Here is a 25,879-nt window from a genome sequence, read left to right as displayed (position 1 = left end):
AAGATGAGGACTTTGATGGATTTGTGGATGAGGATTGATCAAAAAATAACCTGAGTACATTGTTAAATACTTCAATAAAGTACAACCGAACTCAGTTTTGCTCCCGCTGCCTTTTTAAAAACATTGTTTTAGCGTGCATGCATGCTACCGTATGTTTTAAGATCGCGTATGTTTTACCATGCCTGCGCCCAATAATACGGTGCGCCTTATGTATGCGTTAAATACAGAAATAGACCCCGTAATTGAGACTGCGCCTTTTAATACGGTGTGCCTTATGGTAGTTTCCCTCCCCAGGAAATGGTCGGCGAGATGCAAACGGTCACATATCGGATGCACTTTCAAGCTGCCACCTATGAATTTCACGCTGCAACATCACCATGCACGTTAATGACAGATTATAATTTGCAAATTACCTTGGAATATTCCAGCATATCGACAGACAGATACGACAGCGCCATTTTAATTGATTGGAGATGTGGAACCATTGTAATAAGTTCAATTAGATACGTTGTCTGGAAGCACTGTCCAATTTAGCACAGTCTAAGAGTAATTAGCTGCTCGAAATACTAAGTGATCTCTAGGGTCGACTTAAAATAGCTCTAACAAATGGGTACATAGACTAATCTGGATAAGAACCATTCACATTTTGCACATATTTTATCCTCAAATTAACTGTAATTATTTGATTCCTCGAGGGTCTATCTGGCAAGAGGTAGAGTCATCTAAATGCGTGAGACAACTTTACCGTAAAGACCAGACTATTTGAGCGTGAGTGGAGAGGATTAGGTAGTTCAAACATGTTTGCAGGAACTCAAGAGTTGCTACTGTCAGCTGCCAGTTTGATGAGGAAACGGGCTGCACAGTACGGCGTGTTTATTTTGTTGATAGGCCCGGGATCACGCTTCCACAGCACTGCTCGTCTGTTTAACAATGACTTCCGTGTCGGGGCAGGACACACGAGCGCAAGATGCACTCATCTACCACTCAATCTGCCACTCACCATCGACGTGCTTTAGTCCATTTCAACAACAAAATGAATTCCACTTCAGCAAAAAAAGAAAAATCCAATCAGCAGCTTCAAGTTGAAATGAATTTTGCCTGGAATGAACTGAAAACAAAATATTCGTTCACTTCAAGGGTGTAAAATTAATACAGTAAAACCCTGCCTATTTGTCTTTTGCAATTCACAAACTAACCTATTATTTGAAGAACTCACCTATTTGAGGTTCTCTGCACATTTCTGTGCTGTCTGTAACATCCTAAAGATGCTACAAGAGAAAGCCTTCTCTTACTCGGAAAGTAGTAATTGGTGTCATGAAATTTTGTTGAAGTATTTATTTTGGATTTTTAGTTTATTTTTTAGGGTAATGTTGTAAGATGAGTTTGAAATGATATTAAAGTGTTATGGGATCATAGTTTGTGATATATTTATGGTTTAAACTATGATTAATGCAGGAAAATTAAAATGTTTAGGGGATGCTAATTACTCGCAGTTTTGCTATTCAGACCAGAGCTCAGTCATGATCCCCCCTTTTTTGGTAGTTAAATAAATATATATTCATACATACATACATACATATACAAATATTCAGCGTTTTTGTCGGCCTCTTTCTATTATTAGCATAGTGATGCAATTAGCCTCAAACAAAACAGCGTGAAAAGTTTCAGCGCATGTACGAGGCGCTTTAAAGCCAATGAATAAATGTAATTACACAGACAAGAGTCCCTTCCTCTCTACCCCTGAGACGCCCACCTTCAGGACACAGCGTAGTTTAATAGAGAATGTGAGCGAGTTGGAGACGAGGTCAGAGAAAGGATCGCCAACTAATTACGCTGCTGAAGCACTCAGCCTCCACCGGATTGTTTAAAAAGCATTAGGGAAGGTAGAGAATGGTGAGGAGGAGGAGTGGAGGGAAGGTAGAGGATGGCGAGAAGGAGGGGTGGGGGTTTGGGGGGGGGGGGGGCAACACAGCTTCCCTGATGCATAGTACATAATTAGTTTGGAATCAAGGTCACAAATAAGCATGGAGAGGACAGCGTCCATTGACACAAAAGCATACACACGGACACACACTCCATTCTTCCCTCTTACTTCCTTGGCTCGCACTTTCATCTTCCTCTCCGCTTTGCTCCCCCAGGAACAACACAGGCACAGTGACTATTAATTTCTAAAATGAATCGCCTACAAATCGAATGCAATGAATTAATGCTCGCACACGCACAATCACCTATAATAAAAGACTACAGAAATAGATTGTAGTCTGTAATTTGGACAGGGAATGTAAAATTTCAACGATTGGAACGCTTTGTATCTTTGCTTGTTTTCAAACCTTTATTGTGCTAAGGCACATATTTTACAAATCCCATGGCACATCAAAAATGCCACAAAAATGATATGTACTTAAATAATGATGCATGCACAAGTTAATTGTACCTTCTGCCATCTCGTGGAAGCGCATTCAATTGTTTGTTGAAAGTGGACAATTTCCTGTGGCAAATTGGTTGGTTTGAAAATTGGCTGTAAAAATGTAAAAGTTACAGCCGCATTGTAGGACGAGCATTAAATAAAATATCTTCCAGGGATATGAGAAAGAGTACCAACGAGAAAGAAGAGCCCAGCAGCTCCCGCCTACTACCATAGTATCAATAGCCCACACTGGAAGATCTTCCCCGCGGGCAGCTTGTAGGTGGAGGCAGTTGGAGATTCAGCATGTACAGTAAATTGGTGTGAAAGTATGAAAGTGTGAGGGAGAGTTCTCCCCCTTATCTTTTGAACACACAATGACTGTACGCTTACCTGGATGCCGTCCAGCAGTTTGCTCATGCACCAGAAGCTGTCAGCCTCAATGTTCCTCAAAGCCTCTTCCTGGAGACTGGACACGTCAAAGTTTTCCACTTCTTCCTCTGGAGGTGAGAAATGAGGGAAAGTGTGAATAGAGTTGGAAATTAGGAGAAGGGAGGCAGATGGGGGTGGGGTGGGTGGGGGGGGTTTGGTGGGATACTCTAAAGGCCTCTTTATACTCCTGCGGTCGCGCGGCCGACAACGCCCGCATTGCGTCACGTGACCGACAAATTGCCCAGCCCCCCTGCATAGCTTGTCGCGCACACGGAAAAAATAGTTGCTGGGCGTCGAACGCCGCTGAGATCCTCTCTCGTGATTGGTCCGTTGTAGTCACATGCTGTGATGACGTACTCCGCGTGCCCCTTGGTTCTACATACCATTTACGCCGCCGCCTTCTCGATCGATTTTGCAGCATAATTAAACGTATCATCTGGTCATTTAGGTCCATTTGTTCTAGCAGACACTGTTCCACGGTCGCCATTGTTGTTGCTGTCTTCCTTGTTACTGAAAGGAAAGTAAAAACGGCTACCGGAAATGGCCCAAACAATGCAGAGGAAACTGCACCCTGTGGTGTCCCAGCCAATACCAGCCGTAGCGACACCCCCAACTTGGAGGTGAACTGCAGTACATTTTCAAAACTGCACGTGTGGGTTGGGCTCGAGTATTTAAGGCAAACTACGCGTGGGACAGCCGCAGTGACGTCAGCGCGGCCGCCGTCCGCGCGAGTAATAAGAAGCCTTAAGGTACAAAGCAATTCCGGAATACTTGCTCAGCATGGGGCGCCATAATAAGCCCACCACTCAGAGAAAGCCTTGCAAAGACAGGACAGCATCAACAGGGAGAGTGGAAGAAAGAAAAGACAGCCTGGTAATAGAAATGGGGATTAAAAAGGAAGAGAGAAAAAGAAACAAAGACTCAGGGAGGACCGAAAGTTGTCTAGCTCTAACCCTGATTGATCGCTTGTTTAAGAGGTTTGTCTAAATGTTGTTTTTCATAGTGTATGTAAAAAAATAAATAAAAAAAAAAGAAAAAAAATATGTAAAGGGAGACAGGGAAGAAAATATTCTCGTCACTCTCTTCCAGTGGGTGACTACATCGGTGGGTGGCATCACATGTCATTAACGGCAGTAGTGTGTGACGGCCAGAGTGGGGCTTTGACAGAATTCTGACAAGCCCCTGACAACCAGTGGAGAGCAGATGAGACAAGACTGATTAACCATGATCGAGAGAGAGGGTGAGCACACAGGATGTAGGCCAGACAGGAAAAGAGAAAAAAATGTTGCAATCTTTTGGAAAAATTTCCATTTTTTGCAAGACAGAAATTTTTACAACACATATGTCGGGGGGGCTGGCAGCTCTGCTTGGTATCCTTGGCAACCTGGGTAAAATGCAGTTAGGGTTGTAATGGGCATGCTCCGTCTGACAGAATGATAGAAAGGGAGCTGGCAGCAGGCCGCAGCTACAAAACCACTCACAATTGTAAAGTGTGTGCGTGTGTATACACCTTTGTATCTTTGACTACATCTCAATTCTAAACGGCGTAGCTAGTTATTTTATGCCGATACAGGCGATAAAATAATGCAATCCGTTGCAGTTTCAGTGGACCCCAAATAACCTAAAGTCCTGACACTTTGCGGCGGCTTATGTCTTACTGTTGCAGCTCAGCTCCAAAATGTGGACCTTGACGGGAGCAGATTAGAAGGGATGTCTACCAAGAGTCAAGCAGTTGCCCTGGAATTGGGCATAGCTCATCACAACAACAGCAAGGGCACATGAGAGGGAAGGAGGAGAGACTGGAGCCAGGAACTGGGACCTACTCTGCTGGGAGGACAATGAAGCAACAGTGCCCCCTGTGACCGCTGGTGGAACACCAAACTGCGTGAATGAATGCTTAAAAAAAAAAAAAAAAGAAAAAAAAAAAGAAAAGAAAAAAAGTTGACCCTGATGTCATTAGTTAAATTCACATCAAGGCACTTCAAGCAGCCTGACGCTTTATGAGGCTCAAAGGAAGATTTATTGCTCCAGTGTTTGAGGATTTAACAACGTAGCAGACTTGTCACGATGCACTTAATCCACCCGTAAAGTGGGAGTATTGCTGGAAGTTCGATAATCGAACAAGCGACGGCACATTTGGCACTAAAGGAAGTGAAAACAGTAGAAGCAAGAAGGGTTCAGTCCCTATTTGTAAAATGATCGAGTGAAGAAAAACGGCGATAACTGAGCGTGCCATGTGACAACATTCTTACACTGCTCAAACCAGTTCCTTGTGTGCCATGTGTCATAACTTCGAAACCTCAGCTAAGGACCGTCGTAAACCGAGGACCCCCGATAATAGCCTCTAAAGTTGGCTATTTTGTTCAGAGACCGTTGGATGGGAAAACCTTATAAGACCGGTTAAGAAGGGTTAATGTGATCTCAACCCCGGTAAGACCTTCACTTACAATAGTCTTGCAATCTTTCCGTAGTTTCATAATTAATTCATTTCCTGCCCAACTCTTTGACATTATCTCATCCCTCCAAGCTGTTACGCTCCTCTTCTACTCGCTACCTCTCTACTGGCCACAGATCCAGTTTCCTGCCAAGCCCCAGGGCTTAGTTCCTGTTTGTCCTGGTGCAGGGGGGGTAACATGTCCAGAGAGACCAACTGCTTGGTTGTGGCCAGCTGTGAGTACTTGGCATAGCCTGGCACACACAGCCGGGTCACACCTCAGGAGACCGAGCGCCAGCGCAGACACACATGATCACAACCAGCGTCGCCATCTGCCCTCTACGACTTCAGCCACAAGGTAATGTGATGTAAGATGATAAAAGACCTAATTTAGCCTGATGTACAGTATTTTCACGACCATAAGGCGCACTTAAAAGTCTTACATTTAAAAAAAAAAAAAAAAACAGGTGCTCATCTGTTGGGTTTAAAAACTAAGCGCCCTCTAACCAAAGAATGGACCTTTTGAACTTTTTGACTTACCGTATTTTCACGACCATTAGCCGCACTTATAAGTCTTAAATGTTCTCCAAAATGGACGGTGCGCGCCTTGTGTGTGCACCGAGTTCCAAAAATATGTAAATGTTGTGTGACTTCGATGAGCGCGCCGCTTGACTGACTGGGAGCATTTCCTACCGACACGTTGCTTATATTGAGGAAATGCGGACGTGACTGAGGACAGCATGTGGACGTAAAAGGGAAGGGTGCGCGGGACAGAGGACGCTAAAGGCACGCCCCCAGTAGGTATAGAGCGCTGGTATGTGCATTGTCCAAAACAACATCAGTTTGGCTCAGGACCCTGAAAGAGACACTTACAAAGCACAGTTTAAACTGGAAGCTATCAGTTACGCGGAGGAACATGGGAATCGAGCAACCGCGAGAGAATTCAAGATCAACGAATCCATGGTTCGCAAGTGGAGGAAGCAGGAATACGAGCGTCAACAAGGCGAGGTGGCCTTAATGAGCAAAGAACAGCCGGGAGAAGCTTCTCTGCAGTCACCATTTGACTGAGTGCAATAACTCGGGGCTTGCCATCATTCCGGGAGGCTTGACGAAGGAACTCCAACCGCTGGACATTGGTGTTCAAAATGAAGTTGCGAGCGGATGACAGATGGCGAACACAGCTTTACTAAGACGAGGAGGCAGCGCCGGGCGAGTTACACCACAATTTGTGAATGGAATGTGGATGCTTGGGCAAACGTGTCTGCTTGCACTGTTGTTCGAGCTTTCGTAAAAGCCGGCATCATTTCTGAGGAGCCGCCCGGCAACGAGACTGACTCCGACAATGACGAGAGGGAACCTGCCGTGTTCGATGGAGAACTTGCCCAGCTGTTCATTTCAGATACAGAAGATGAGGACTTTGATGGATTTGTGGATGAGGATTGATAAAAAAAAATAACATGAGTACATTGTTAAATACTTCAATAAAGTACAACCGAACCCAGTTTTGCTCCCACTGTCTTTTTAAAAACATTGTTTTAGCGTGCATGCATACTACTGTATGTTTTAAGCTAGCGTATGTTTTACCACGACTGCGCCCAATAATACGGTGCACCATACGTGTGTGTTAAATGCAGAAATAGACCCCGTAACTGAGAGTGCGCCTTTTAATGCGGTGAGCCTTGTGGTCGTGAAAATACGTTAAAGTGAATGTGCAAGTAAAAAAAACAAACAAAAAAAAAAAACATCCTGTTTGACAATCTCCTGTTGGTTCAAATTAATCGCAAGCAAAGCCACATTGCAAACCATCAGAGAGCACCGCCATTGTTTAAACAGAATTTCACCATCCATAAGATTAAAGCAAGTGGTGCAGTCATTACTTATAATTTACAGGGGCGGCTCAGGATTCATCTAATTAATTGAATGACTTTCTATTTGGGCAAAGATTCTTAGCATGTTACAACTTCCTTGCCACCTTCAAAGTGGTAATACTGTAGGCCTAACACTTGGAGATGAGCATGAATCATGAGACATGTTGGCTGCTTGTGAAACATGCAAGCTCTCTGCACCTCACACTCAGGGTTGTGTGCAAGGCAGCCACAGCACAATTAGTGCCATAACACCATTGTTAATGAGAGACGAGCATTTTTCCAGAGGTGGCATTCAAGCTGTCGCATCATTAATATGCGAGTCAACCTGGCAAGACTGGGTGTCACCAACACATTGACTCACACACGTGACACACGGAACCACAGCAGGAGGTCGCCATGAGATTAGGCTGAAAATAATGAGAAGATACAGAGCTGGGGCAAGGTAGCAAGACGAGGTGTGTTTGTAGAGTCTTCCTAAACTTGAGAGGATAATCTAAACTCGAGAGAAATAAGCCGATTAATTTTATGCACAGCGCAGCATCTCGTTAAAAAAAAAAAAAGAAAAAGAACAGCCTGTCAATTGACCTTTCACAAAGCCAGACACTGAAAAAATAGACTGAACAATCACAACACACCACGTTCATAGATTTTATGTATTTAAAAAAATAAAAAACTTTTTAAAAGCTAATCATGGTTATACAAAATGCTTCGGGCACCTGTTTTTATTTATTGAGTTGCGTTTCCAAAAATCTAAACTAATCCTGTTAAATGTAGGCTGTGTGTTCAACTGAATCCCTCACAAATCAACAGAAGTCTGTTCCGTGGTATGTATTTCACTAGCATCCCAAACATAATGGTATGCTGTTGTTAACCAAAAAAACTAACATGATCTGGCTAAAAGAGGCTATCTGCAGTATGTGCTGCAGATTTATATCGACTCATTTTTTTCTTTTTTTTGCAATTTCTAATAGAAAGCATTACCAGCTTTATGAAAAAAAAGTGTTGCTCCTTCATGTTGTTGTCCTGTATGAATCAGCTTCCATCCTTTGCATTATTTCCCTGTGTCAGTCAGACCTGCATGTAACCTACGTGGACACCCTCTCCTGCATGCTTCTGTCTGGAAGGAGGTTTCCCCCCCCCCCCCCCCCCCAAAATTGGATACCAGTTCACCAGGAAGTGCAGACAGAAGCCCAGGTTGGTTCCAAAGACTTGACGGACTTAGCAATCGTAACTAAGGGCGGGCGGATCTTAGGGTAATTTCAGTTCATGCTATCATTTGGTACTTCTTGGACGTGGCAAGCTTATCTACACCCCATTCCAAGTATCAAACCTTTCTAGTAATAAAGAAACCTTTGGGCCACAAAATCACCCCATCTCACATTTTCTGCATGATAATACCTCATGTGCATGCACCAAATGACAGGCACTAGAGCTTTGGCAAGATAATGTAAGCCCTTGACATGAAATGGAATACAGATATTAATACCATATCTGTCTATGAGCAGGCACATAATGACCCACTTACCCTGGGGTGAGATTGTTACTCGGGAGAAGACGCTCAAAGTGTTTAATGTTGAGTAAGGCTACCGCATCATGTTAATTGACTGGCGCAAATAGCTCCGCTCTTGCTGCACTCCCTCCCATACAGTGTCATATTGGCCAGGGGCACAACATACACAATTCCAATTGATTCCGAATGTCATCTAAATCCTGTCGCTATAGTAATGTCAAAATAGAAACGGGGGGGGGGGAAGAGAAGAAGTGGTTACTTTATTACTGCACAGTTCTTGCAACAGAACAGAAAAGGGAAGGGTGATTATGTATAAAACAACGGTGGATGATGATAGTTCGATGTCATTCAGTTTATTATGATGATTATTATTATTTTCATTATTATAATTATTGTAGTAGTGGCACTTCCAGTCGTAACAGTGGTTGAATATTTTGGACAATTTGGAGTTGATCATTGTTGGCTGGAATTGTTATTTGATTACATTTGAATTACTTTGAAAAACAAAATGCAAATAAAAAAATCTACTGATATTGTAAATGTATGTGTGTATATATATATATATATATATATATATATATATATATATACACATACACAGTACCTTGTCAGTTTTCATCTTCATTTAACATTACTCTTATTTGTTCATATTAACATATGAACATGAATATAGTACAGTGAGTGGACTATAATTGATAATAGTCATCATACGCTGTATTGTCTTAAGAGTTTACTGTAACAAAAAAAACAAAAACAAAAAAAAAAACAGTTATTTTAGCTTCAGGTTCATATGGAGGCTGTTTTTTGCTTCTGACAAAAATAGAGTAGTTAATCTCTTTTTGATGTTCATTCCAGCTTAAGCATAGTAAATCTGTCTTCATAATACACCGGACACATTTGGGAGCTGACAAGAGTTTCTTGAGATCCTGCAAGTGAAGTCCATTAAGTCATTACCATGTGTAATCTGCAGGTTTAGCTGGGAATAAAACACATTAGGGGAACAGTAGTACCCAGACATTATGCAGCGCAGCAGACACATTTGAGAATACAAAAAGTGAAGCTGAAGGGCGATGAAATGCCTCAGCACAGTTGGACTGAATGTGTCTGACGGTTTGCTGTTGTGTATTTTTTTTTATTTTTTTGCACCATCATTGTTCATTTATTCAGACACATATCTATGAAAATCATCCTCCGTGAAAGGCGTTTACACCCATATATACTATCATTCATGACGCAAGCGACCAGACTGCAATGATTGTGTCGGTTGCATCCAATTGCATCAGGTCAAGCGCGACACATCCAAATATAAAAACACATTTTTCAGTCCCAATCAAGTGGCAGTGACAGAGAGGGAACGAGAGCGACATGAAAAGATCTGAAGCTTCTCGGCGAGTTTCAATTTAAGGCTTTTTATAGTCAAGTAATTAACTTAATCTAAAAATATTCAATACCCCCTATGATTATTCACAGCAGATACATCACTCTTTGACAGAACTATTTCTCCACACAATTTCTGAGCTCTATTGCTTTTTAACAGGAAGAATGAGATAATATCTACTAATATTGCGGGATGGGACAAAGTCTATTGATTTACAGACTTATTTATCCTGTTGTGAAGCCGGGACTTCACTTGCCATTTGATATAACTCAAATTCCACTTTTTGTCTCGATTTTGAAAACACAATCCAGTTCCACAACCACGCATCAACCTCAGCCTATTACCAAAAGGAGGTGTAGATTGAACGAGACAGAAATACCATCAACAATGTGAATAGCATAAAGTGATATGAAAAGACAGATATTGCAGCAATTGATGGGTGAAGACAGAGACTTGAGGGTCAAAACTGCGCGGGCGATTCAATTTCGGCTGGTCCCAGTCCTATTACTTAACTCCAGAAAGGGGGTGATTGCGTTCTAAAGCCTATGGAACATTGCAGCAAGGCAAAGCTCGGGTTGTGGGAGTTATACAAATGGGGAGGAAAGCTGCCTGGGAGAAGACAATGCTTTCACAGAGTCAATAATCTCATTGAATCATTAAAGATGGAGCAATTAGTGTAAGTAAAAGTAGATAAGGAACAAGGCAGACATGGCAACATGGAGCCAGTTACAACCATTAGACCTGTAGGCAAAAACAAGCACCCAGACCATGGGCTAAAACAGGTCAATGGTAAATAAAAGGAGTGATGAGAAGGACGTAAGGAAGGATGATTGCAAGGGAGAACCCGTCACAGTCCCTTTTTTTTTTTTTTTTTTTTTTTTTTTTAAAGGAGCTCATTCAAATTCAATACGGTTTCTTTCGAGAAGGGTATTACAAAAATCTGGTGGCTATGAAATTAATGTACAATCATCCAAGTCGACAGCTCCGTTTTAGCACTTTCATCAAAATAAGTTCCAATTCAGTGAGGTGTAGAGATTTTAAATTTGGGCGCAAAGGGAGCATTCAGTGTACTTTGTCCTTAGATGCCCACATTCAAGATACGTCATATCTTGGGTGACCGGCACACCTCTCTATGATTAGTCAGTCAGGCAACTCTCTGATTCCAACTTTATGGGGACAGTTACAAACGAGTCCAGGACCGAAACGATAAGCCAGCATCAGCATATCAACTAATCATTCATCCATCCATTCTCTGAACCGCTTATCCTCCAATCACACGTATAATTTCAAATATATAATGCAATCTCCTGATGCAGGTGGGTAACACTGATGCATGGTGGGTAACACTGCTGTGGTTAAAGCGCCAGAGGAGCAACAACAACAAAGGTAGCCACATTCAAACACTGAGTGAAAGGAGCTGCAGACCGGATCGCTCAAGTGGAAGCTGATTAAAGGAAATGTATGTACAGTATTACTCAGGATGGCCATTGGTTAAAATAAAGCAGTGTTTTCCTGTGATCTACCTTTCGTCCATCTCTGCCAGTGTTTAACCGCATTGCAGAGTGATTTACGCTTACATGGACGTCAACTACAACCAGCCTTGAAAGCGTTGACTCGGTAGCCTCCCAGCTGTTACTCACGGTCACTTTGGTTGGTTAAATAGAGCAATAAGTGAATACATCTCTCTATCCATTGAATTATGGAAAAGGGACTTAAATCCAATCCACTGCTGTGGCGTAATTGTGCAGGACTGAGGCAAATAATACTGAACATTTTAGTTTGGTCCACAATGACACCTTTAAGAGTAAGTGACTGTCAGTCTTTTACAGAACAGCTATCTCACAAGGCCATGCAAACTATTATTACTTTCTAGCAATTCAATCCGGTCTTGTTTGGTGCCTCTGAATAATAATACTACTTTGTCAAACTAGACAGGAAATTTTGAAGACAACGTTGGACTGTGATTTCAGGCTGACCAAAAAAAAAAAAAACAACAAAAAAAAAGCCATGCACGATTTTGCCCCAGGCGCACACACCAGTTGTCAAGCAGAACAAATTCAAGAGCTTTTTTTAAGTACCCATTCCACTTAATTTAGCAGAGATTAAAGGGTTTTTGAGTGTGGCTTGGGATCAATAGAGGCTTACTGGTTTAAAACTGTTAAATTGAAGACATATTACCATCAGTGTCTCCTCTATGGACCAGTTCTAGCTGCCTCCGCTGCTCTTGCACCTTCAAAGCCGTCTGTCTAATATCCAAAGATTACCAGACTTTACTGCTGGTTCTTCACCTCAGTCACAAGATGCACTCCTCCAAAAAGAATATTGATCATGGCACGAGGGAAACAAACAATGAAGCGAACCACTTCCTGCCCGCTGTGACAAGTGTTGTGTCAAAGTGCAGAATGGCGACCGGGTACACCAGGCCACTCATCTTCCGGTTGATTGTAAAGACAGTGCATCCGACATCTGACAAGCGTGTTGGCACTTTCACAGTCACTCATTTTCGCAAAGATCTTTTTGTCTTGCACTGTTGTTTATCTCTCTGTCATTGCCAGAGATGTCACCTTTTCCCTCTATTTCCTCCCCTGTCATTCCAAGCAGCTTTCTTGCCTTCGTCTCTCCTCGTCGTGCATCCATATTTCAACACCGCCGTCCAGATTACAATTTGGTGTCTTGATCAATTAAAGACTGGTTGGCCTCGCTGCTTGGCCTGTTGTGGCCCATCCTTAACTATTCAACTACTCTGTTCAACTAATGGTGTGAGCGGTAAAATAGACAAAAGCAAACGAAACGGCTCACAAATTAGATACGAGAAGGGTAGACACGCTAAATCAATTTCTCCTTTGATAACAGCGATAGCAGCTAAATTGCTTCACAGCCCAGGTGGATAAACATAAATGTTCCATGTGGCCTTTGATGCACTATTTTTACTGCAATCCAGAAGGACAGAACATTACTAATCATATATTAAAATGTGACTTATATAAGAGTAACCAGTTTTGTATGTAGCCCATTGCCAGGGCGAACATTAAAGCCACATAATTTTGTGATCACGTACTAATTGGTTTTGTATCTCAGGCCTATTGAAGGTGGACACTTTCAGTACACCAACAACACAATAAAATGGAAACGTAGAAGCACAGAGTGGGGGAAAACAAATCAACTACATTGCAAATCGAAAAATGTCATCCGCACAGAGGACTGAAAATTGTTACTTCAGTTGTGAAGACTGTTTTCAACATTATTTGACGGTGTGTTTTCCAAAACTCAAGGTAAATGTGAGAGGTGCAACAATTTGAATTTGAGAAAACCACAATATTGCTTTTAGGCTACTAACACGAGGCCTAACTTACTATTTCTGATCATATATAAGTTAAGATGAGCTAAGATAGATATACACTCATTGTTGCTATTTAAAAGAACATATATTGCGTTTGAGCAATCCATTGTGTTAAGAGGACAGATCCAGATAATGGTGTGGACAGGAATAAATCTGATGAAAAAAAAGTCTGGCATTCGCTGGTATGAATGGTGTAGACGATAAAACTTGTGCTCATCTACATTGTATTTGTAATTGTTTAGTCTCCCAAAAATGTCTTCACATTTACAGTGGAGTGTTGTGTAATAGAAACAAGATAATTACATGAGCAGAGTTAAAAAAAATAATAATCATCATAATAAAAAGGGTTGTTTCGAGTGAATCTCACACTTCCTACCCGTTCACTACAAGAACCAAAATTAGGCCCTCCTAACCTTCTTTGGCTCGTTCTCCTCATGTCGGAGAAACATCCCTTGAAAAAAACATCAACAGCACGCACTGGCTGCCTTGCCGGCGTGACAAAAAGGTTTGTTAGTTGTGCGTGTTGTTCGCAGCTCATCGGCGCACATTGACGCGCACGCGGGTAACAGAGACACAGCGTGATCCACTGAAGCTCCTGTCTTGGTTCACGCTCACAGAGGCTGGCAGAACAAAACGGAGGAAGGTGGAGATTGAAGGAAAATGCAAAGAAGAGAAGAGTTCAGGACAAAAGTGCGGAGCGACAATTCTACATCACTGACGTACAAATATTCTCGATTAGGGATGCACCGATACCAAACTCTCACTCGAATAACACTTAAGACTAACAACTTGTCATTACTGACATTTTAAAATCCAAACGTTTTTTAAGTCTTGCCATACATTTCACTTAAATGGAGCCTGTAGCAAAATGCATTTCAGTTATAAAATAAAACTAAGGCAGGATATCTTAAGTGATACATTATCACACCATCCCTTATTTTTCTTTGCTCTTTGACGTGCTACGCCGCAGCGAGTTGCCCGCCGGCCCGGCCTCTTTCTCCACGACTTTTTGACAGGAGAACGGCTCGCTTGGCTGGGGCCAAGCAGTGCGGAGCTCAGCATATATATATAAAAATATATTTATTGTATATGTGGCATCTTGGTTGGAATGTACACCAAATACTGTTGTACTGCTGCAACTTTTGCCAGCATGGCTTTTATTGAGTTATTCCCCCCCCCCCCTTTATGTTCAAGGCTGTACTGCAGTTGTTGTGTGAAATCTCCAACCTTTGCGTGCAAGTCAGCACTTAACGTGCGGGCCCTAATGTGTCTGTGACACTGGTTGGTGCATGCGAGGTTCTCCACAGAGGAATCCAATTTGGTACTTCTATTTTAAATGGATTGAAATGCCTAAAAAGTATGCGAAAACAAATTGAAGCAGATTAACACGACAAAAAAAAAAAAGCAATTTAAATATAACATCACTGTCAAAAGCAAACTCATATCACGGATGTTGAAAGAGTATTCAGGGTTGCTGAACCCTTTATGCAATCAGATAAAGCTTTGTTTGACCTCGTCTCCAGACAATTGAAGATGCTTTCGACTGAAAGAAGAAAAACTACAACAACAAATACAGAAATAAATAAATAAAAAACACATTTGAATCTCTGCTGCATAGACAAGATAATTTTAGAAGAACCATATCCACTGGAGAAAATCTACTTTTAAAAAAAGTCATAGAAAGGGTTCTGAGGTGGCCGAAAGCTGTTCATAGAAAGATGGTCTTGAGAGCCCCAGTGTTCATTCCCTGTTACCTGCGGTGATGAAGCAGCAAATGAACCCCGAGTCCTTCCAGCTAGGAAAGGTGAAAGGTGTTTCTATTAACCGTGAAGAAGGCTAGCCACTTGCAGCAGAGGGTGGTAAAAAAATGATGACTGACACCTTGGTAAAAAGCGAAACTGAAGCCGAGAGGGAGCTACTCACCGATGTACTCAAAGACGTAGACCACGAAAAAGGGCGTGACCAGGTCGTTGATGCCTTGCACATAGCCGCTGGCCGGGTGGCGGATGGCCCAAATGAAAAGGATCCGTTCAAATATCTAAACAAGAGATACTGCGTCAACAATTGCCTGTTCATTCTCTCCGTGGAGGATTTTAACTTAACAAGCGTTCAACGGTAAAAAAAAAAAAGAACATCAGTGTAAATTTGTGAGGCATGCAAGGGGGACACTTGTGTGCAATAAGAATGTGAGGCATGCCAAGCTTGCAAAAAGTGGAATTAAATAGGAAGAACATTGTTTTGCAGTGGGACACTGGCTGGGCAAACAGTCCTGATTTCCAACTTTAGAGGTTAAAGAGAGAAAAAAAAAAAAAAAAAAAAAAAAAAAAAAAAAAAAAACTAGCAATATAATTTGTGAATTTTTTTTTAAGACATTATTTTTGTTGATGTTCAGCCTTGGCCATCTGGGTTTATTTGTATTTTTTTAAATTTAGGCTCACGTCCCCCATTTCAGCGGTCCAGCATATGCTGTCAGTTCAGGTGAATTAGAGTCAGCTGAATGCTGGGTTTGTTTTCCTCGCGCACAAATGGATTTTCACCAAGGTACACATACATCTACTCGTACCTTTCCCGCATCGTACCCATCAAGCATTTTTTTTCTATATAGGAGAGTATGTCATGTTGCTGTCACTTTCTAAATAACCCCATAGCTCATTGTGTTAGGGAAAACACAGACATGGTGAAATGCCTTTTTTATTTTTTGGGGTTTTATTTAAATAAGTTCAATCACTGTTAAGGTAGTCAGGGGTGATTGGAAGATGTGGCGCTCCTCTGGTCTATCCCCTTACCTGCCTCCACACCTTTATCAAAGCCCCATCCATCAAACAGAGAGGCGCCGGTGCCAGCAAAAGGGGGAACGTGTAATGGCACTTTTCTTTTTATGCCGCCTCAAAAGCTGACATGCAAATTTCACATTGGCTCGTACGCAGAGAAGAGCTACAAGTGAAAAAGCATCATCCCCTGCCCACACAGATGTATTACCAGCAAACAATCCAACCTTTGTATGTCAAAGACACATAACAAGCACCTTCAAATGGAAACTGTTATTTTTGGTTTAAACCAGAGTTTTAGCCTTTTATCGAAGCATCTCCAAGATCACATTTTAACATGTCTTCATACGATTGCAACTGATATGTAATACCAAAAAAGACACAATGAAACAGTTCAGTGGTGCCTTAAGATACGAGTTTTTGTTCTATGACATAAAACTCTCATCTAAAATCAGCTTTCCCTATTGAAATGAATGGAAATGCAATTAAACGGATGCAGCCTCCCAAATAACCTCAACAAAAATGTTTGTCATGCGTTTTTATCAAGAACAGCACTATAATATCCAGTACTTTATAGAAACATACTGTAACGGGTTAATTCAATATAATGAAAAGAAATAAATCCTTTCGGCACATTTTTTGGTTCGATTCAATGAACACTGTGCTGCTCCTTCTGGTGTGCACACCTTGACCCCCAGGCGACAGTATAATACAGACATAGACAACTGACTCAGTCAGCCGCAGTAATATTTGTCGAGGGGAGGGTTCAGAGGATAAAGGATATATATATATATATATATATATATATATATATATATATATATATATATATATATATATATATATATATGCCTTTGAGTATTGTTGTTATCCGGCTACGTGTTGCACCGTTTGTTGAAAATCTGATATATTCATGGCCTTATGTGCTTTTTTAATACACAATATGTGATTATTTTTGTTTTATGTTTAGATTGACAAAATACAACTAGTAGGGGAAATAGACGGTTGAAGTCTCTTTATGTAAAGAATTGTTCACTAGCTGCCATAGTGCTAGTTGTGAAGTGAATCCAGTTCACTCCCACCGTGCAGGGCTCGTGTCTTATTTTGCTCGCATTACGTTTTTTAGTTTGATTGTTCCTGTCTACTGTATATAAAAATCGCCATTGACATTAGTAGTCATTGTTTTTAAAGGGGTTGGAGAAACATTGACTGTTCTGAGCTCCTGTTTCAACTTCAGTGTCGCATTTTGCACAATACCATTGCCCGGAGGAGCTGTGAAATAACTTGGATATAGCCCATGTAGCTCCCCATGCCTGGTTGCCCATTTTCCCTCAATTGCAGACTGATTACTATGCCTAACCCGAATGAATAATAATAAATCCTGATCTAGTCTATATTCGAAATGTTTTTACACTAGAAACCCATAGCTGACTATCAGGATACTGCAAATCTGTCATACTGTTTGAAAACAAACACTTGGGTATCACTTATGAAATCCCTGCAGAACTGCTTCAATATCCTGCTCTGCCTGAAATGGAACAGACTGTTGACTGCCTAAATTTCACCGAGCCCCACGAGGGGAGGTAGGAGGGGTTTGTGTGCTGCAGAAAGAAACAACTGAATGAAATGAAGCAGAGGTGATTTTCAGGTGGCACTGCAGCAAGCATAACCATATAAAAAGGGCCCTTTGGAGTCTGTTGCATAGTGAAATATAGGAGGGGAGCACACGGCGGGGCTGGAATATTTCAAATCAATGCTTGTGGCTTTCATTTTGCGAGCAAAAGGGAGAGCACTGGCAAAGGGAAAAAGAATGCGAGGGGTTATATAAGGGGGGGCATATATGATATCCATCATCACACACACACTCTTCATTTGATTTTATGCATTCCAGCCTTGAGTTGTGTTCTTTAAAATCGAAGGGCAAAAGGTACGTGCTGTGTGACTGCGACTGCTAGTGCGCTTCGACTTGTGTTTGTGTACTGATAAATACTAATATGCCACCTCACTTGCCTTTATTGGCACGCACGCACAAATGGTGCAATACACCCGTGCATACGCTTTAATGAGAATTAGTGCGCGCATGCTCATGTGGTTATAGATGTGTGTGTACGTACGTGCCTTTGCGTACGTGTTTGTGAGTCTGGTCTTGGCTATCTTATTAGCCACAAGCCTTGTTTTTATTCCCCCTAAGGCCAATGGTTCTTAAGTCTTTCCTTTTTGGAAACAAAACTTCTTACCAAGAACAGTATATAACCTATTAAATTTAAGGACTGAACATCTTGGACTAGAAGTGTGGTGCCTTGGTTTATGCTTTACCATGAATGCTTATTGTCTAATTTCAGGGCTCGGATAACCCTGCTGCACCGGGACTCACTTGCCTTGCGAAGAGGATTATTCGGCCTATTTTCCACTGCATGGTATCTATTTTGCTCGGAACAGCTTGAATAAAAATTGAAGCTTTTCCATTGGCAAAACCAGATACTTAATAATCCAGTGCTGGTCACTTATTGCTCGAGCAGATTTGTCATTGCCGCAACTTTGGAGGATACCCACATGCCAACATAATCCAGTACTATAATCCACAGATATTGCTGAAACGCTCCGTTGTCTTGTCGCCCTCAGTCTCCTCATGAATAAAATGTCAAGTACCTTGTTGTCATTCATTGCTACCTTTTGTTAGCGTGCCTCCCTTTCGCAGATTCATTTAAAGTGCCGTGGTTATCGCAGTTTCCAGCGGAATTATACTCCGCAGGCTCCTCTTTGCTGCAGCGGTCCGTTGTCTTGCTGCCCTCAGTTGTCTCGTGAATGAAATGGCAAAAACCTTGTCGTCAACCATTGTAGTTCGTTAGGGTATGTCGTTCTTGCTGATGCGTTAAACGTTGCAGGACTATTTTGGAATGGAAAGGCGATCGCTCCGAACCAAGGCAAGACACGACATTTTATAATGTTTATTCCCTAAATGAAGAGGCCAAAGAACCCCTGCTAGGTGAGGTGATGTGCGTGCAAGGGGTAAGAGTCGGGAAGGGGCTGATCTCACCTCTTGGACAGAAGCTTGTTGAAAGAGAGGAATAAGAGGATTAGTTCTCGGTATGTCAATGTGAATCTGCAGAGAGAGAAAGGGAGAAAAAAGACAAACTCTGAAGCAACGGGCAGGTTAGCACGGATCAGACAGCGGGCGGACGCTGCAACAGTTAGTGTGACTTGGCATCCTCAATTGAAGGCACACTGATTTCAAAGTGTACCCCAGCGGGTGAACATGGCAGGCGGACAGAATCGTCAGAAGGGAGCCAAAACAAACAAACAAACAAACAAACCAACAACAACAACAAAACAGGATTCAGGTCAGCGACTGGAGCCTGATTTTTCTTATTTGAGAGATTGTGTGGCTTGTTACAGACAACTGCGTAGGGAGGGAGTCCTCACGATCCTGTACGCCCTTACCTCTGTCACCTTTGGCTGTAGCACCAAAGACTCAGGACTCATCCTAGGAATGTCTATTTGGATCTGACATGGAAGAGAAAGTTTTAGATGTAAACATGCGCGCATACATTCATACTCTTCTCTATCATTCTCCGCTATTCCGACACGTAATTCCAAAAAGAAATTATATCAATATTTAGGGAGGAAATGGCATCGATGGCTTGTGTGCTTCAACATCCGTCAATGCAATCACTCTGTGCACCTTGCATTAGGATTTAGTTTATTGCGTGGGTTTGCGTTCCCAAATGCCTCATCAAATAAAATGGCAAAACCGAATCCATCAGTCTTGCGAAAAAATAATTGCTGGGTTTTAATTGCCTCCTGTGCATTTCAAAACTTTAGCACGAGGTAGCTTCAAACTCAAAGCTTGGCGCTATGACAAAAAAATATATATATGTAATTTAACCCCTTTACATATATCATCCACATGTGTATTTAAAGGCTTAAAGCCTTTGAAATACAACAGTTCTTGATAAAGTACACAACAAAAACAGGGATGCCCAAAATGGCTACGGCCATATGTGTGTACACAAAATCAAGCGAGCAAAAACACAAACAAGACATTAATTGGAGACAGATTGACAGATACAAAATAAATGGAGAGATTCCAACTGGCTGACGGACCACGACATGAACACAACAAAGGCACTGCAAAACAAAAAGGTACAATATACACATGGATAAATCCCATAAACCCACCACCATATGTTGTCAAATTAAGTGCCCGAAAGTAAAACATATTCGCAGAAACACACAGACAAGTACTCAGGAAGTTTGGCAAAAACAAAAAGATGCTTCAAGATACAATCCAAGTCATCATCACAACAAGCTGGCGAGGGATTTGGGCGGAATTGGATGAAACAGGACAAGGTTTTGCGATCGGCAGCCCACTCTGATGTTTGCTATCAGTCCGAAATTAAATGGAAGATAAACAGAGAAAGTAGTTGTTTTCGAAGCCAAGAGCTGTGCTCGTTTCGGTCAAATAAGTGGGTGAGATGGATTACGTAGCCTCGGTTCGAATGTGGCGAAACACGGAAGAAGCACATTTTGTCAAATAACCGGTTTCACTTATCCTGCCAACACACATTCAAACATGCTCAGGCACACATACACGCACAGGGCAATACAATAGAGACAAATGTGCTGTTCGTGAAAATTGGAAGTCTTTTATCTCATCGAGTCCTTCAAGGAGTCAAGACAAGCGTGGCGTTGAGACAGTGTGAAACAAAGGACAATCAATTGTCGTGTTCGGAGTGTGGGAGATATAAATAAATGTATATACATATACCTGTCTGTATGTGTCCTGATGGTGCTCGTCATTGCGGGAGTCATAGTACTGCTGGATGAAGCCAAAATATTCCTGCCTCTTCCTCTGAAGGACATTCTCTCTCCTCTCAGCATTAGCAGGCAGGTAACCCTGAGAAAAGTCAGATAATATCACACGCTACGTGACCAAAGGGATTTCCCATGTTTTTGTTTGTTCTGGTCTTCTGCTAAAGCTACCTTTTAATCTGGATGGGGAAACATGTTTGCATTGTTTATCGTTATTTAATTTGACCTTTGTACACATTTTACCAAAAAGGGACTGTTACAGATAGGAAGGCTGTGAATACATTTCAATGTGGACAGATATTTTGTGTGTGTGTGTGTGTGTGAGTGGGAAACCTTTAGACCTCAGAACTTGTATAAAATGTTTTTTTCTGAACAAAACACAAATGAATCTTGAAGCAAGAATATTCAAACCATTTATTAAAGTCCCTCTTTAGCCTACCTGTGGCCGCATAGCGGACAAAAATGACTGACATTTGTATTTACCTTCATAACAGTGCCCAAACAATAATAAGCAGTAAATGGTTCGAGACTATGCAAACAAACATTTGCATGGGGCACACACACAAGCTGCATCCACAAGGGACTCATTAATTCAGTCTTTTTAGTTCCTGAAACTGGCAAATGTTTTATCTTGTGCTTTGTTATCTCTCTCATTTATATTTGTGTGTCAGTCTAATGAAGAAGAAAAACACCTTTTATGTCTTTGATTTAAAACCCTGACCTGCCTTAAACTGTCAAAGAGATTGTCTCCTCTCCCACGAATTGCTTCCTCTGCAGTGACTTGTGCAAACAAGACTTGATATGTGATAAACCTCAATGCGATGCTACTTTTGGGCCCCGGGTAGTCAACTTTTATGCAATCAAGAGACAGCAAACTCAGGAAAAGTGGGGTTCTAAATTATTTAATTTAAATCTTTAGAACTGAAGAACTCAAGCATAATCCCGTGTCCACATCAATAAACAACGAGGTACATGGGAGTGGTACCTAAATCAGACACATTAGACGGGAGGAATATGAAGACCATCTTCCCATTTATAAGAGTGCATTTAGCCAATTATGGCTTCCAAATGGACTGTTAATATAATCCAAATGGACGGTTAATATAATCTATTACTCTCTTAAGCACTTTGACGGATGGAAGGACGTCTCCACCCAACAAATTATGTCATTGTGCACCCTTCAGCCGGGGTATGTCTGCTTTTGCATTTTTGATAAAGCTCTTGTAACAGACCACTTTAGATTCAGCATTTATTGATCTTATTTTGCAGTTAATAACCCGCAAAACAAACAACGTGGACACCATATGTTCCAGCGACCTTACTGCAGTCACACGGTCAACATTACCATCCATAAGTAAAGACCCCATGTGACATTTTTTCACTGTGGTTTAGTTGCCAAATAAAAGCCCACCTGTCACCTCCAAATCCGGTGCCTGCCAGATAACTGCCGGGAGCGGAGGGGAAGGGTGGCGGAGCAGGGGGTTGGGGTTACGGAGGGGGTGCGCGTGTGTGTGTGTTAAAGGTTAATGGGCAGCTTAGCGGAGGTCGGCGACACCGCAGCTGCTTTACGGCTTGATAGGACCGAGCACACAACAAGTGGTAGTAGTTACGTCTTTAGATGAACTGCTGCTTTTCAAATCATCAAATATTTCTCACAGTAAAGTGCATTTCTCAGAGAAATGGTTTGGTGCTGAAGTTTAAGTGGCTATATTTGAATTCATTTGTGGTCTACTGGTTAAAAGGGATGAGTGAAGTTTAAATGCATGGATGGCATCAAAAGCCAAAAAAAAAAAAAAAAGTCTTCATTCTCATCCTCGGAATGCATCTACTTTCTGAACCTTCCATCTCTCTAATGGCTCTTCCACTTGAAAAGCACAGTAAATACATGTTCGGGAATCCATTCAGGGACTTTAAATGAAGCAGCTTCTTTTTAACTAAGCCTTTGGACCATCTAAATTATTTTTGGACTTGGGCGCGAAAACAAATGGGCCCACTCAGAGATAAGGTACAAGTTGAGCAAAAACTTCCTGTGAATTTCTTCTCTTCTCTTGACCTGGAGGTCCTGATGATCAGTTTTGTCAAAAACACGGCATTCGAAAAATCAATGAGAAAAAATAACAGCTGGAAGAGCCTATTATCAACTCATTCACTGCTGTGCTGCGGTCGAAGCGTCATAGTTCCTCCTCAGTTCTGAATTTGTGAGTTAATAGTTCCATGTCATATATTCTGTTCCTAATATTGAAGCACTCACCTGATGTCGGAGGCCTTGGCTTGAGCCATTTCTTTGTAATGGTTTTTATACGGCATGACCTTAAGCAGGTACTTAACTTCCTTTTAACATACAGTCTCCTGATAAATAGCCCAAGTACAGTACCACACATTAAAAAGTTACATTGTAATTCAAAAGCTTCACAATAAATCTTATATATTCTTCTAAAAAGAAACGCCTTTTGGACAGAGCCAGCTCACTTGAGTGGTCTACATTATTTTAAGGTTCTTTTCCTTAATTTGATGTGTGATAAAGAACCTAATTATGTTCGTTCAACAGTGTCCTCTTTAGTTCCTTCCCATCTCTGTTCAATGTACGCAGTATTCCCCTTTCCTTTAAATTATGATACAGTACGGCTCCAATATCCAATTCTGTGACATTGTGCAGCGACAACTCAGATGTAAAGAATAAACAAAACATGCACTGTTTCTTTGGACTATAATAACTCTCTCCCCATCTGTGTAAATCGAACTTCCGCAATACGCCTCTGGATGCCGTCTGCAATCAATTTCCTATTAAATTGTCTATGCAACTTGAATGTACCCTATTTCGACCATATTTAACTTAATTTTTGATTGGCCACAAAGTGCTTTTTTTATTTTATTTATTTTTTTAGATTCACGACAGGGGTCTTATTTGGGTACATGTGCGAAGACATTATCGACATATTGCAATGATGTAATTGATGGGGTAGATCCAATCTAAGACGGGACAGTAGCTTCGGCAGATATGGGATTCTTATCTGATGTAGATTCACATTTGAAAGAGGCCTGATTCAGATCTGATGGTGTAAATCCAGGCAATGTTGCTTCTGAACTGATCCATTTACAACAATCTTAACTCTCAACTGCAACTATTTTCAACATTCTAAGTCCCAAATCAAGATAAAAACAGGTAGGGTCTTTATACCGTCCTCATTTGACCAAACTGAATCACTGTTTAAAATGATTTATTCTGAGTGTGTCGTCTGAATAATAAAGCCAGTGTTTTCCAATGACTAAATGAACTTGCAGTTTAACATCATTATCTCGAAAAATCAGTCCCACTGCTTTACGATACATATCCTATAAACCCTCCATACTATCAATGTTTCCACAGCCGGTTACTTTTTTTGCCTCTCCCAACACGTCACATTTTGCAGCCACACTCCATTAGCAAATGTACATACTGCCACGGGCCGTCATTCTTGCACAAAGCAGAAAAGTCATTAAATCCATTTCCCATTCACTTCGGGCTCGGACGCCAAGTGCTCTTTAAACAAATGAAATGAGATGGCGTTGTTACGGAAATAATGGGAAGTTCAACTCGATGAATTTCTGCGGCCGGGGGGCAACCTGTGGAGCCCCCGTTGCTTGAATAGTGAAATAAGGTGGAGCAACAATACACTTATAATATTTCCTGTAAACTACTTTTTCATTTCCATGTTGAATAATGACAGCGCACTGCTGTGATGCGGCTGTAAATGCAGGCTGCCGGGGTGCGACTGCCCAGCTCTGAAGCCAAGGGGGGGGATTTGTTTCTCATCTTTGTCAGGTACAAAACAAAATCTGGCTAGTGTAGGAGAGGAGGTGAGGAGGGGGGGGAATCAAAATAAGATGGTGCACGCGAGTGAGCAGCGGAAGGGCACAAGGGACATCACTGGAGTAAAGTTTTATTAGGTGTCTCTGCCAAGTTTATGGCATGCGGCGAGGCCTGCGAGCCCGCGGGTGTGCGCAGATTGCGAATAGATTCCGAGCCTGATCCCTCCCTATCCATCTCTCCATCCGACAGTGGCGCAGACATGACAGAAAAGGCAGTCAAGTGTTATTCCATTCCGGAAGATTTGAGTGCTTCTGGACACTGAGCTTTAATCCAAGTTTTGGATTTAACCCAACGACAATTCATACCGCGAGATCAAGGATTCTAATGAAATCCTCAGCAGGTGAGCCATCTTTTACATCTCTGTGGAGATATTTTGGCCCACTCTTCCTGGCAGAATTGTTTGAATTCAGCAAAAATTGAGGGTTTTCGAGCTTGAACGTCCTTTTTTCAGTCATGCCGCTGCATTTCATTCGGATTCAAGTCTGGACTTTGACTAGGCCACTCCAAAACCTTCATTTTGTTGTTGGTTTTTTTAAGCCATTCAGACGTTTTTGATCATTGTCCTGCGGCAGAACCGCTTCAGCTTGAGGCCACGAAATGATGGCTCAACATTCTCCTTCAGGATTTTCTGATAAAAAAGCAGAATTCACGGTTCTATCAATCACAGCAAGTTGTGAAGGTCCACCAGGTTTGGCTGTTGGGATGCTATTCATTTTCTGAAATGCTGTGCTACATTTACGCCAGATGTAACGAGACACACACCTTCCAAAAAGCTCAACTTTCATCTCGTCAGTCCATATAATATTCTCACAAAAGTATTGCGAATGATTCAGATGTTTTTTTTTTTTTTGCAAAAGACGAGCCTTTATGTTCTGTGGTATGTTCTGCAGTGGTTTTCGCCTTTGTCTTTTCCTTATTGTTGTGTCATGAACACTGACCTTAACTGAGGCAAGGGAGGCCTGCAGTTCTTAAGAAGTTGTCCTGTGCTCCTTTGTGTCCTGCTGTTCTCTTGGGGTAATTTTTGAGTGACACTCAGCTCTCGTATATGCCGTAATATTGTCAGTCCTATTTCGTACCATCTTC

General features: G+C 41.7%; 1 protein-coding gene and 1 long non-coding RNA gene across 5 annotated transcripts in view; one reads left to right on the top strand and one right to left on the bottom strand.

The window, feature by feature from the left end:
* Nucleotides 1–25,879, bottom strand: part of tbc1d22a (TBC1 domain family, member 22a) — a 75,846-nt gene that overhangs the window by 32,653 nt on the left and 17,314 nt on the right. Inside the window, exons 7-11 of one of the 3 annotated variants that reach the window (XM_061667305.1) lie at nucleotides 20,903–21,031; nucleotides 19,576–19,638; nucleotides 19,172–19,237; nucleotides 15,290–15,404; nucleotides 2,798–2,904 (exon numbers count right to left, since the gene is read on the bottom strand). In XM_061667305.1, coding sequence (XP_061523289.1) covers nucleotides 2,798–2,904; nucleotides 15,290–15,404; nucleotides 19,172–19,237; nucleotides 19,576–19,638; nucleotides 20,903–21,031 — 480 coding nt within the window. The remainder of the gene's footprint in view (nucleotides 1–2,797; nucleotides 2,905–15,289; nucleotides 15,405–19,171; nucleotides 19,238–19,575; nucleotides 19,639–20,902; nucleotides 21,032–25,879) is intronic. The other 2 variants (XM_061667307.1, XM_061667306.1) reach the window with 2 other exon arrangements.
* LOC133396972 (uncharacterized) lies at nucleotides 4,851–18,745 on the top strand. Of its 2 annotated transcripts, none has more exons than XR_009767512.1 (4): nucleotides 4,851–5,266; nucleotides 5,364–5,628; nucleotides 8,211–8,332; nucleotides 18,477–18,745. It is a non-coding gene; the product is annotated as an uncharacterized LOC133396972 (long non-coding RNA). The 2 variants fall into 2 exon arrangements; XR_009767511.1 differs by having other exon boundaries at nucleotides 8,207–8,332.

Source organism: Phycodurus eques, chromosome 22 (assembly GCF_024500275.1).
Source record: "Phycodurus eques isolate BA_2022a chromosome 22, UOR_Pequ_1.1, whole genome shotgun sequence".
Lineage (NCBI taxonomy): Eukaryota > Metazoa > Chordata > Actinopteri > Syngnathiformes > Syngnathidae > Phycodurus > Phycodurus eques.
Note: the sequence above shows the minus strand (reverse complement) of the source record. Positions and strands in the feature narration are given on the sequence as shown.